The sequence below is a fragment of the Neopsephotus bourkii genome, unplaced genomic scaffold (assembly GCF_033783945.1).
Source record: "Neopsephotus bourkii isolate Nb327-2 ecotype Australia unplaced genomic scaffold, CSIRO-AGI_Nbou_v1 NB_1663, whole genome shotgun sequence".
In the NCBI taxonomy this organism is placed as follows: Eukaryota; Metazoa; Chordata; class Aves; order Psittaciformes; family Psittacidae; genus Neopsephotus; species Neopsephotus bourkii.
Window position 1 is genome coordinate 6,413,845 of NW_026902137.1, and position 12,986 is coordinate 6,426,830.

Consider the following 12,986-nt stretch of genomic DNA (forward strand, 5'->3'; position numbering starts at 1 on the left):
ATGGAAGTTCCTAAATGTATAGTGATCAAAGGAACGGCTTCACTTCTGCAGTACTGGCACAATGTGAGGCCTATGGATTGAAGGGATCATTCTGGGATATGTTGACCCAACATCATTTTCTCTTTGGTGGTTTCTAGGTGTTTGTGCGACTGGGGCGCCAAAAATGGAGGTTGAAAGGCAAGATTGAGACTGATGACAGCCAGACATGGGATGAAGAAGAAAAGATCTTTATACCGAATCTCCATGAGAAGCTTGAAATCAAGGTGTGGTGTATAATGGTTGGATTGGAATCAATGGGTTAACAGGTCTTCTACCCTACAACTTACCTGTTAGGCTGCTAGATGTTTGTCAAACCTCTTAAGTAGTTTGCTTTTCCTAGACAGGTAACAATGGCAGTTAAGCAATGTTCTGCCTACTGAACAGACATCTACTTCTGTTTTTCTTGGCACTTGTAACTGTATTGGTGCATCTGCTTTCCTGTGTTGCGGAGTCTGGCATATGTGGTTGGTTGTGTATGTTTGTTGTGTGTGGTTGTTTTGTTTTTATGTCCTAGATCAATATCTGGGATTTTCTAAGGTCAAGTCTAGATGTGGAGACAAAAAGACGTGTATGTAGATATTATTTTATGACCCATGTGGAATATTAATTACCTGGGGTTCTGTTCTCTATTGAAAGAGAATTGTGTATCTGGAAAACACCATTGCATGTGTGTATGTTTTGACTCAGTAGTTTAAATGTCCCTTTCTCTGGGACAATGCAGATTCTTTTGTTGTATTTTAATCTGGAGATGCTCCATATCTGCAAAGAACCAATGGCACTTATGCCTGGTACAAACAGTCTTGGTATCTTTATTTAGGGGGAAAAAAAAAAGGCATCAGAACTCTAAAGTGCCTTAGAAAAATCATATCTGTAGCAGTAAGGGACCAGTGCTAGTGGCCTGTGATGTGAAGGTAACACATTATGAGTACCCCTTGAGGGAAGTATGTAATTTTCATAGACCCTTGTGCAGCTGCCTTTGGCATTGGTTCCTGCATTTACCTAGGAGGTGGAGTTAATCCTTAAACAGCATTGCCACTGTAGTCTGGCATCTCTTGTGGGCTGGACACTGCAGCGTGACTCCTGTCAACCTAAAAGGAGCTGTGATCGAAGGCTGTGCTGGATCCTATTCTACTAGGAAACGGTGCCAGTGCAGAGTTTCAAGTTTTGGCAGCTGTTAAAGCAGCTATTGCAATGTTCCCCTCCAATCTGGCAGCAAAACTGGGTTACATAGGAGAGACTTTTTGGCATCTTGCCCTAAGAGCCTTTGGAAATGTACTTATAATGCATTTTTTTGCTGCCACTGCACAATGAATATCAGGTGAGAGGCTAATTCAGATCCCTGTTTTCCCATAATAGCTGTAAAACCTTGTATTACTTTGTGTGACAATGATAGCTTTATTCTTTTTGTCAGCTTATGAAAAGACTTTCTTAAGCTTACTAATGTTCTCCACACCCTCTTGCTCTTTCCACTTTGTACTTAATCATCTTGCCCAGTACAAATACATAGCAGGCTTAAAATTAAAAAATAAAATTGAGAAGTGCCAAAGAGTGTTCCAAGAGGAGACTGGCAACATAATTCTGCTCCACCTTAAAGGAGATACAGGCATGGAACTAATTCCTGAAATGGACTTCAGTCGCTTATTCTAAAACTCTGTGCTGAGTGTGATTTATGTACTTCTGAAACAATTTGATCTGCATTGGAAGCATGTGGAACTAAGCAAGTGTTTGACTGGATTTGTCATTTGTTTTTTCTAAGTAGCTGAAGAAGCAAAGTGCCAGCCTGGGGAAAATGTAGGTCTGCAAATGCATTGCTAATGCACTCCCAACTGCCTGCAGAGCTGGAGGAGAGAACTGACACAGTTCTGACTTTGGTCCTCAGCTGAGCTTAGAACAACTAGAAAGGTCACAGTGGATGCAGACATTTGTGCCCAGATCCTTTAGGCAGCTGAGCTGACATAGTCTAGTGTAGGTAGGGTAATATACTTCTCTGTAATACAGATCTTTATGACAGTGTTGTTACAATGTGTAGACAAGCTAGACTGTACTAATAGCAACTGTTTGTATGTATACCACAGCTAGAATTTCCAAACTTCAAACTTAATTTCACTTAAAATCATAGTCCACCAAATTCTGTTGTCAGATGTGCTGCACAGCTCTCTCCCCAGCTTTTCTCTCTTCCTTTCTAGCCATCTACAACATATTCCTTGTGGGGATATTGGCTCTCAACAGTTTAGGAGCCCAAAACCGAGTACTGAGGTTTTAAGTTTGTTGTGGGCCTCGGAGCAGATCTGAGCCTGAAGTGTTCTTCTTTCTGTGCACATGACTGAGGATTGTCTGGTAAGATGAAAATGGATGTGCTTGTCCCTGCAGGTGACAGAGCTGCGAGGACTGGCCACTATTCTAGTTGGTGTTGTGACGTGCGACAGCATAAACTTCTTTACAACCAAGCCTCAGGCAATCATTGTGGACATAACTGAACTGGGAACCATCAAGCTACAGCTGGAGGTCCTCTGGAAGTAAGTACAGCTTCAGAGAAAGCTGGAGCTGAACAGTTGAAATAAATCAAAGGCTCCTAAGTATCTCACTAAGTAGCATTCAACATCATAGTCCTCTTTCTATTTGCAGAGCAGGTGCAGTAGATAGCAGCCCTGTGCTTCCTAACAGGAACCCCACCTCCTCTGCTTGATCTCTGACTCTGTGGCATCAGTCCTTGGGAAGGGGAGGGGGAACGGGACAGGAGCTGTGTCTATCACCGTTTAATTCTATGTGTTGATTTTGCTAGAGTCATGGCTAGCTGTGTGAGCTGATAGTAGGCTTTTACTTAGCTTACTACTTCTACTTAGCTTCAGAATGAGCGTTCAAGTCTAGCTCCAAGCAATGTATGTACACCTATAAAACATGAACAGTTATTTTAAAGATGATGAAATAATACTGAAAATAACAGCTTCTATACACAATGAAAAAATATATACTTGTAATTTTAGGACAATCACTAGTACCAGGCCACAGTTTGTTAAAAATGAAGCTTTCCCAAAGACTTAGTACGTTTATATTTGCACTGTGATTATTACAGTTATCAATATAAGGCCTGTTTGTGCACTGCAGGGAAGCTTGGTTACAAATGCACTTTTAAAATAGCTGAGGATTTTCATGGGCCCTGTGATTTGTTAAATTGTTTTATAATTTGAACCTGTAAGTCAATTTGTGTAGTGGATTATTGATGTTATTAAAAGCAAATTCTGACTTTTGTGGGTGCTGCACTGGAACTTCTTCTTCAGTCTCTGCACACCACCATGGATTTTTGAGGTAGTGCTGTTATTTCTGCTTTATGGGACTGTCAGTCCATTCTGTGAGTCTTGTCTGCAACAAGTAAAAACTTCTTAACCTGTTTCCATTTACTCTTGTTTGGGTTAAATTTATCCATCTTAGTGAAGTACCCAATGAACCAGCAGGCACTCTTCACTTGCACATGGCTTAATGCGGCCCTCAGTTCTTCCCAATTCAACATGGCAAAGAAACATTTGCACACACCTATGTGATAAGGACCTTCTCGAAAGGCCACTTTGTGACGACTTGTGGATCTAGAAGCAGAAACCTAACAGTGTTTAAATGACAAGGGCAGGGAGCTGTGCCTTGCAGGCCAGATGCATCCATGGCTCAGCCTTATACAACTGTTGAGTCTTTCTTGGTTTTTAAGAATTGCCCAAAAATAACAAAGTTTGTGTATGCTGAATGTACGATCTGCCAAATATGCCCAAACAGATCTTTTGGTTAGAGAAAAGTTTTCCTGCCCTCAGGGTAATAACCACATCATTTTATAATCAGACTTGGTTTTTAATACCCTGTTTTTATTTTTCATTACCTTTGGAAGCATCGTTTGACTTAACCCTTATCACAGTCTTTTAAAGCCACCACCACGACAATGCCAGAAGTTTTTCTGTTGCAGTTGCTGTTCAGGTGTTTTGAGGTTGCATTTCTGGGGTTGGGGGAAGAAAAGCTCTGTTGATCAACAGACTGTTTTTTGAAGGTCTTTTGTGCGTGCTGTGGTTCTAGAAATTTACTATTGATTTGTACTTGCAGTTGGGCTGAAAAATGAGTCTTGGCAGCAGCATCTGGAAATTACTTTCAAACATACTCATGGTTCTAAGTTGATGAGAAACTTGCACAGCAAAGTTTTCCCTGCACCCGTTGTTTATGGCACCTTTTCCTCCTGAGATCTAACATTGGGCATCAGTATATGTTTTGGTGAGGTGCTGCAGCTGCTCTGAGACTTCTGAGGCTTCTGTTTCTTATTTGAGAAGCTGAGCCACTAATTAGTTGGGTAACAAAACCTCATTCCAGAAGCTTGCTGTGATCTTGCATTATATTCCCTATGAAACTTCCTCTTACTCATGCCAAGTTATGCGTGTATTCCCCCTTGAATCTGAAAGCAGAGGTACTCATGGCAGAGTTATTGCTAACTGTGGGGAGTGGGGATGGTGCAAGTTGCATTATGTTTAGGATTTTTTTTTAAAGTAAAAGTAGCTGTTAAAATGACAGCCTTTTTAGGTGAAAGCCAATTAAAGTATTATGTTGTTTTGACTTTTGTATGTCTTAATATTGGGGAAGGAAGGAGAGAAGAGGGGCATAAGAGGATTTACAGGCTGTTGTACTTCCCCAGCAAAGTCTGATGCCTTATTTGTCATCACTCGCCCTTCAACAAGCACACACCACCACCAAAGCTTGTGTTGGCTTTAATCTAGATGTGAAGTGATCAAAAGCTCTATGCACCTTTTCAGAGCAAAAAGGACTGCAGACAGAACCCTCCCCTTGCAGAGGCACTCTTGTAAAGGAAGTCCCTTTTCCCCTGGTTTCAAGCCTGACATAAGCTTCACCTGTGCAGTGAAGAAGAAATCCTTTATTGAACATATTGAAATCTGGTTTTGCCCTAATATGGGAAGTGCTGTACTGAGAGATGGCACGTTCAGAGTAGAGGCTGGAAGAATTGCTTTTACTCCCTTCTTGTTAACCCACACAAATGGCACCTAACAGATCAGTTCACTTCGTCTGCTTTTGCTGAATCTGCTTGTTTGACTTTCCTCACTGTCAGTATCTTGCATAAATAGTTATGCACAGAAATTGTTATTGCAAAAGGCACTGTATGAGGAAAAACCCCTTCCTATTCTGGGATATTGCAGTTTCTCAGATAATGGCTCGAATCTCCAAAACAAAATCTATTTGTAACTAAATCTATATTTTTTAGAAAACTACAGTTCCAATTCTGTTGCCCCTTGGTTGCTGCAGTAGCTCACAGCTCGGAGCACAGCTTTTGCTCAGTGAGATGGGCACTTCTGTGGCATTTGGGACAACCATCACCCAGCTTTTAGAGCTGGCAACAGCAGAGCTGGGACCAGGGTTAGGGGTGACACGTTTTCTTTGGGAGTTAATCCCCACTTGGAATGTTTCAGTGGATGAGAACTCTGTCTCTGCATCTCTGCTATGTTTAAGTTTGGTGAAATGCGTTGGTGTATCCTACCAAGTGGGTTCTCCAGAGCAGCTCTGTGCAGAACTGGCAGGCTCCTCTTTGACAGCCTGTTTATTGAAGTTGCTTACCGAGAAGAGAAGTTGTGTGGTGATAACTCAGGGTGTTTGTATTTTTCAAAGGCAGAGCACTCAACAGCTGCCTTTTTCTTTGGTTTAAGAATAACTAAACAAATCCAGCTGATGTGCCCAAACTTCCCCCAGAGGCAAGCTTTCAATCTAGACCTGCTTTGTGAGAAATCCAAGTGTGGATCAGTCTTCCACTTCTAAATGTATATTTTCTTTAAATAGACCACTAGTCTTCTGGGCTCTAACAAAAGTTCCTTCAGCTCCTTTATAGATTATGCCATGAATGACCTTGGGCCTGTTGCAGAACAGCTTTCTTGGCCAGTTTGGCAGAAGACTTTGGTTTTTTTGCCAACCTAAATAGCAGTCTGAATTCTGTGTCTCACATGGAGGACAAAGAGAAAGCCTGTATTCTCTTTACAGAACTTCAGTTAGCACCCCGTCCTGGGATCTAAGGGTGTCAGGCAGCCAGAACCACTCTTGTGCTTTCTGCCTGCTTTGAGCATGTGCTGATCTGGCTCACAGGGCTTTGTGGAGTAGGAGGAAAAAAAACCTTAAGGGGGAATAAGAAAGGAAAGTCTGTTTTTTCTGGATACAAATCTACTGACAGTTTTGCTCTTACAGATGAAAACTTTCGTGACTGGGTAGTTACTCCTGCAGGTATCTTTAGCCATTAGTCCACATCTGTGCTTCTGAGGGAAACGTGCTTCTTGGTGGGAGTGATGTTTCATAGCTTAGTCTTAGGTTCAGCTGTACTGACCTTGAAGCTGGTGCTTATTATGCATTAGGGGGTAGGTGAAACACAACAATAACCACACTGTTCAAGTTGTGTGGGCATTTTCACTGGTGTTCAGTAGGAAAAAAGAAATCTCATGATTAACAGTGAGTTCAATCCAGTTGGCCAGAATTGGTGGTGCTTTGATTTAATGCAGGTGTGGATTCACAGGCTTAATAGTGGGATTCAGACAGGTCTATCCACCGAGAGTCCTTCTGGATGGTGGTGTTTTAATACATGGAGGGATTGGACAGAAGGGGAGTGATTAGAACACAGTCTTGGCAGTGCGAGAAAGGAAGGCAGGCTCTGTGGGGCTAAGAACTAAATTGGGTTCAGCTCTGATATGCTCTGTCTGATTACTTACATTCTGAGAACATCACCCAGTGGAAAAATGCAGCAGGGTCAGGGAGATGACAGAAGCCTCGAGTATTTAATCCCTCCACAGCCTTGATGGTTGTGACAAAACAGTATCTCACTGGGAATCTGTGCTCAGTGCTGCGAAGGCTGAGGTACCTCAAATGTGTGTGGATTCAAAGCTTCTGATGTCATGGTTGGTTTAATCTAGGAAACAGGAGCTCCAATGAGTTGTAAACCCCTTCAAGGTCAGGCTGGGTTGTGTGTTTTGGTCCTGAACACTGAAGTCCTGCAACAGTGCTAAGGTAAGCTAAGGGAAAGTTTTGTGCTACTTCAGATTGCCTGGATGGCGTTGTAGTGTCATGCATTTAATGCCAATATTGTAACTAGTCATAACAAAAGGCTGGCATGCTTGGCAATATAGAAATAGAATCGGGGCAACAAAGATGATCAGATGTGGGGCCACTTTCACTTTTTAATAGAATTTCTCAGTCTTGGAAAGGTGTTGATGGATAACACTGTACAGGCACAGCAATGTTCACTGTGGGGAATGTGGAAAGTAAATGGTTAGCCACCGTTTCTCTCAGTACAGCCACAAGAGACCCCCATGGCAAAGTACTTGTCCCACAATTTCAAGTGAAATAAATAGTGAAGTTTTGGCAAACTTGACCTCTGCAGAGGTTTTTGTGTCAATGATTTCAGGAAGTGACCAGACAAACTAAGGAAAAGCATGTGACAGCTAAAGGCAATAGTCTGCTTGTGAAGTCTGCTGCGTGACAGGTCTGAGCTATGGATTGCCTCAGATTTGAGTGTGTGTCTGGGGAAAACCCACTAGATTTGACTTATTTCCTGTGCTTTTCCCCTGAAAATCCCCTACTGGCTTCTGTTAATGTCAGGGTGCTGGGAGAGATGGATTCACAGCTCTGCCCCAGTATGGTGTTCTGTTTGCTATACAAATGTGGAACAAGACAATGTATCATGCCCAAAGAGCTTACAACCAGGGGAGAATAGATGCTATAGACCAGATTTCATTCTTTCCTTCACCCATTGCTTTGCTCTCTCACTTTGTAATCTTGCATTAACAGGGAGTGTGTGCTTGGCTGGAGGCAGCTCAATAGTGGTATTTTGCCAGTGGGTTTCAGTAATTGTCAAAAAGGGCAAAAGAGATTTAGCTTGTCATTCCTGCCCCTTTCCTTCAAAGTGTCATTTTGCATTGCTGTATTAAAAGCTGAAAATGAAAAATCTGAGGAATGGATCCCTGTGACTCTCCTTAAGAAATGCCATGGATGGGATTCATAATTTTCTTCCATCAGTAAACATAGGAGGCTTTGCCTAAAAGGCTCTCACTGTCAGAAACCTGATTTATGTTCTGCATGGTGAGCCAGTGCAGATGGTGGTTGATATAACTCCATGGAACTGGCCTGCTTGATGAACCCCAGCTGGGTGACAGCATTCATGTAGACAATTAACCTGCATTAGGTGAGCTCAGAGGGCAACACCTGCATGCTGAGGAAGACAGTGGTGTGTGGCACTGCAGGATGCTGCTGAGAATTGTCGCTGTGCAACAGGAAAAGCTGGGGAGAACAGGAGCTCCGCTTTTCAGCTTTCACTGAAGAGCAAAAGTTCCACTCATGTAATTGATTAGCCTTTGTGATTGTTTGAATCTTTAGTGGTTCTGTGCTGTACAGCTGAATGCAGCTGACTTTATCCTACTCCTTGCTTATTACATTCATATCTGTGAGATTACACATTTGTTATAAACCATTAACTTCTTTTCCTAAATGGAAAACCAAACTCGCTCCTCGTGCCACAGGGCATATCGGTGGGGAATGAAAGTAACATGTAATAAATCCCCCCAGACTTGCTTTAAGTAACTTAAAATATGCTCTTCTCCTGGTTAGCTGAGTTGAATTTTGGGAGCCAGTTTCTCCAAGTTTCCTTAGACTCTTTGCAAAGGAGTTGGGAAATTAATGGCTGTGATGTAGCAGGTAAGTGGGAAGTCTTTAGAGTGGGACTCATCAAGCTCTTCTAGACCATAGCTGGTGTCCTCTGGGAACTGGACTTGTCCATAACTGTGTATAAACAACACAACTTGCCATATCCCAGCACGCATGTTTTCTCTGCCAGCCAAAGGAGTTGTTTATTAATATTTGAAGGATAAGAAGGTGGGGTTTTCTAGTAGCTTTCTCAGGTGCTATGTGCTCTGCAGGGGGGAAATACATGGCAGTTTTCCTTTATTACATGTGTTATAATTCCTGCCTATGTCAGATGTGGTGTACATCTCGCTATTTGTCCAGTGGCTGCTGGCAAGCAGCTGATGCTGTACTTGCCAGCATTGCATAGGACATGGCAGGGGGACAGAGAGTGCTTCAGATTTATGGCCTGTTGGACTCCTATTCCCAAGACTGTGGCACATCTCTCTGTCTAAAGGGTGTTGAGAATTACGTGTAAAACACAGAGTCATTTTGCCTACCTCTTTCTCTGGTGCAATCAAAGGTATTGGTCAGAGAGGCAGTTTTGCTTTCCTTTTATTCCCTGTGTTATTTACTAAATGTCACAGTTCAATCCTAACAGCTATTCCTGCTGCTAAATGTTTCTGTGCTTTCCGGACTTACTGACACTTGGGTCTTTGTGCCTCTTTCTCCAGCCCCTTTGACACAGAGAACCTCTTCTTGTCACCTGGAACCACTGCCAAGTTTTCTGTGAGTAGCAGGAAAAGCTCATTATACAACTGGACCCCACCAAATACTCCCAGCTTCAGAGAGAAATACTACCTGGTGAGTATGCTGAGGAGAGCAGAATGCAAAGCACAGACCTAAGACTTGACTCATTTATTCAAGAGAGAGGGGTTTGGTTTAATGGTTGTTTTATATGACCCTTTTAAATCTGCCGTATATCTCAAGTGCTAGTAACATCACTGATACGTTCACCTAACCATCAAGCCTTCTTTTGTCCAATCTGCACTGGCCTGGCTGCCTTGTGCAGAAGAGCCCTGTGGTTTTGATCAGCTGGGTGTGTACATTTCCAAGAACAGGAACCCACAGTTCTCTTAGTTCTCTATCTTTGGTGGTATCTCATGCTTTTCAATTGTCTCTATGCTCACTGTTGAATCTGTTTGCTGCAGTCTGTTCTGCAACAAAGGCAGAGCCAAGCGGATGGAAGTGATGCTCAGCCTCCCAGCATACTGAGCTACTTGGCTGCCTGTGATTTCGATGTGCATGGGAGGAGCAAGCCTTGCACCCCAGCGGAGACAAGCGAGGCGGACTCGTTCAGCTCTGAGGATCAGAAAGGGACGGAATCCAGAACTGCAACTCCAGCTCTAGACCACAGGACGTTGCCATTGGTGATGATCCAAGAGACTTGTGCAGAAGAGCGGCAGCATCCTCTTCCAGATCACACAACTCTGGATATCCTGAAGAAGACGCCGTGTGTGGATGGATTTCCAAGTAACCCACCGAGTTTTCGGAGTCGTCACAAAGGTGGAGATTCTTTCCATCAGCCCAGAAACCACCGGCTGACAGAGCATGAAGACTTCAGCCAGAAAAGCTTGAATGCTGCAAATGACCTAAAGCTAGATGGACATACAAAGTCAATTGATAAGACTCTCCAAGAAGTGTTAAATTTGCTGAAGTCACATAATGTGGTGCAAGCCCAGCTGGAGAAATTGGAGTACCAGGTCTCATCTCTGAGGGATAAATTAAAGGTATGTTGGAGTTTTACTCCCACTGTTAGTCCTAAAACTGCAGAGGTTCCATGACCGTGGTGGATTTGAGTTAATGATGCAGCAATAGCAATGTTCCCAGAAAGTAAGTTTGGCCACCAGAGGTCAGGCACTACTCGGAAAAGACAGCCCTGAGAGCTGACTACAGCGGAGCCCGGTGTTGCACAGCCCCTCTCAAGAGAGAGCCCTCAGGTGCTGTGTGCAGGTCAGTAACTGTGAAAAAGAAATTAGGAAGTTGCCTACAGTCAAAGTGGAAGCGAGCGTGGGCTCAGCAGGATGTGAACAGTGTGTGCCAGCCTCTGCATTTTGTCTGCTTCTAAGTTTTGTTAATGTTTTCAGGTTTAGTGTACCCAGAGATGACTGCATCAGTTCAAACCAAACCTTTCTCCAGGGTCCCTCAGGTTTTGCAGGCAGCTCAGACTGTCTGACAAGTTGTATGATGCTGAAACCTTTCTTTCTTTGGAGGAAAGGTCTTGGAGAAGAGCTTTCTGCAAGCAGTGGGTTATAGTGCAAACCTGGGAGCACTGTATGTGGGATACAGATACTGTAAGGCTTCCTCTGAGGTCTGGAATAATAAATGGTGTTAACCAGTGCTCTCACAGCAGCCTTTACAAGGGGAAGAAAGTTACTGGCCCCATGAAGTCCATTATTGATATAAAAGTTCTTGGTTGTTACTGGAATGTAACGGACCCCTAAGATAGTTACTTCAAGATCTAAAACAGGGAGTAAATGAAAATGGCACAAGATGCAGAGGAAATCAACTCTTACATCAACCTGAACAGGCAGGGAAATCCAGAGAGTAATACAGACAGATCAAAATACAGAAGAACATTGTTGAATCCAATTAGAACGCAATTTTTGGATCAGTCTGGAGCAGGAGGTAACTTTCCTGGTGTGGCAGGAATGAAATCAGAAAAGCAAATTGATTTGTTATTAGGAGTGACTGGAAAAACTGCCAAGAACTCATGCAGAATGGCTTGATAACTACAAATAACAGCATCTTTCCTCCCATTCCATCACAGCTAAAGCCACTGCATCACAAACACTCATCTATGGAAAGCTTAATGGTGGAGACAGTACTGGAAAGTTTTGACTTTTTAAACGCTGACTGCAGCGCTGATGAGCTCTCGTTGTTCGGAAGCGTCCGGACAGCCAGTATCAGGTACGTGTCTGCAGCACTTCCTTATGGGGGGTAAGGAGGGCTGATCCTGGGGATGTCTCCTAATACACTGTGCTTGCCTTGCACAGTTGAGTAACAACTGTGCAGACCTGCTACTGGTGGAAACGTCCAGGGCAGAAACCAATTGCTGTGAATACTCTGAGATTCAGAACAGCCCACAGAGTGTGATGGAAGTGCCTAATATGTAGGCCTGCTAGAAACAGTCTGCAGCAAACAGGCTGATCAGGATGATACTAGACAGCACTGGCCTATCTATGAGTAACTTACAGAGCTCTTCTACTTGTTGCTTCATTTGAATTCAGTTTTGCAAGTTGTGCACTGAAACTGAACATTCCAGAGCTATGAGCCTGATCCTGGGAGACTTATTACATTCCCAGTATCAGCGAGTTGGGAGACACCACAGGATTTGTCTGTGCGCTGCTTCTGCACCTCACCTGCTGCAGATGAGCCAGCAACTCAATTTGTGCTATCTGGGAGCATCTTTTACCAGTATTGGTTCTCCAGGATGGGATTTTGTGGGATCAACTGATCCAGCATTACTGCACTGGAAAAAGTTATAAAGTCCTCATGTTTTTAAGAAGTGTTATCAATGCAATAAAAAAAGTCTGAGATCTGTTAAATGCCACAGGGTTTGCACTTCTGCAACTTGCTTGCAGGCTGCTACTGAAATTGTGCATCTTCAGCTTATTTAGCTATGAGTCTAACTCTCTTTTCTTTCCTCAACAGCACGTACAATGACAACACACTGCAGTCCCTGAGCTGTGACACGAGAACAGAAACAAGAGATGTAACTACAGGTGATGACAACTTAGACACACTATTGGTAACTCATCTGAAGCTGTGCAAAGGCCTTTTGCAGGTAAGGAACAGCCTGTGGTTTTGATTCCAGTTACAAAAATAAATACGTAGCTGGTTCCTTTATAAAAAGAGGCTCAGAATAGAAACTGAGTCCAGAAGTGCAGTGTGCATACTCAGAATGTGTCATACAAACCTGCTGCTTTCTTTCAGCCTCTGGGTTTTGCTGAAGCTCTAGGTAGTAGCTTTGTGTCCCAAGCAGGCTGCTAATGCAGTAGGGCAGATTTGAGTCGAATTGTGTACCCACAACAGGGGATCAATTTCTTAATGAATGAAAACTGCTACTTCTAGAATGAAACTGGCAGCATGTAGGCAAGAAAGAGCTCCTGCCTCCCCCTGAGACCTCATTCCTCAATTAATTTCAGTTACAGTGCTCAAGCACATTATCATCCTCAAAGTATTACCTCTGATGAGAATGGGCAGCAGAGGACAGTGGAACAATTAGTATTGATCTGCTCTGCAGTTGTCAATGGACA

The 12,986-nt window shown here is 43.2% G+C and overlaps 1 protein-coding gene across 11 annotated transcripts in view; it reads left to right on the plus strand.

Annotated features, from left to right (window-relative positions):
- The window catches only part of RIPOR3 (RIPOR family member 3), a 52,104-nt gene that overhangs the window by 32,471 nt on the left and 6,647 nt on the right, over positions 1 to 12,986 (plus strand). For all 11 annotated transcript variants that reach the window (XM_061375555.1, XM_061375563.1, XM_061375560.1 and 8 more), the window contains 6 exons: positions 138 to 263; positions 2,410 to 2,555; positions 9,402 to 9,531; positions 9,879 to 10,457; positions 11,498 to 11,637; positions 12,382 to 12,514. In XM_061375555.1, coding sequence (XP_061231539.1) covers positions 138 to 263; positions 2,410 to 2,555; positions 9,402 to 9,531; positions 9,879 to 10,457; positions 11,498 to 11,637; positions 12,382 to 12,514 — 1,254 coding nt within the window. The remainder of the gene's footprint in view (positions 1 to 137; positions 264 to 2,409; positions 2,556 to 9,401; positions 9,532 to 9,878; positions 10,458 to 11,497; positions 11,638 to 12,381; positions 12,515 to 12,986) is intronic.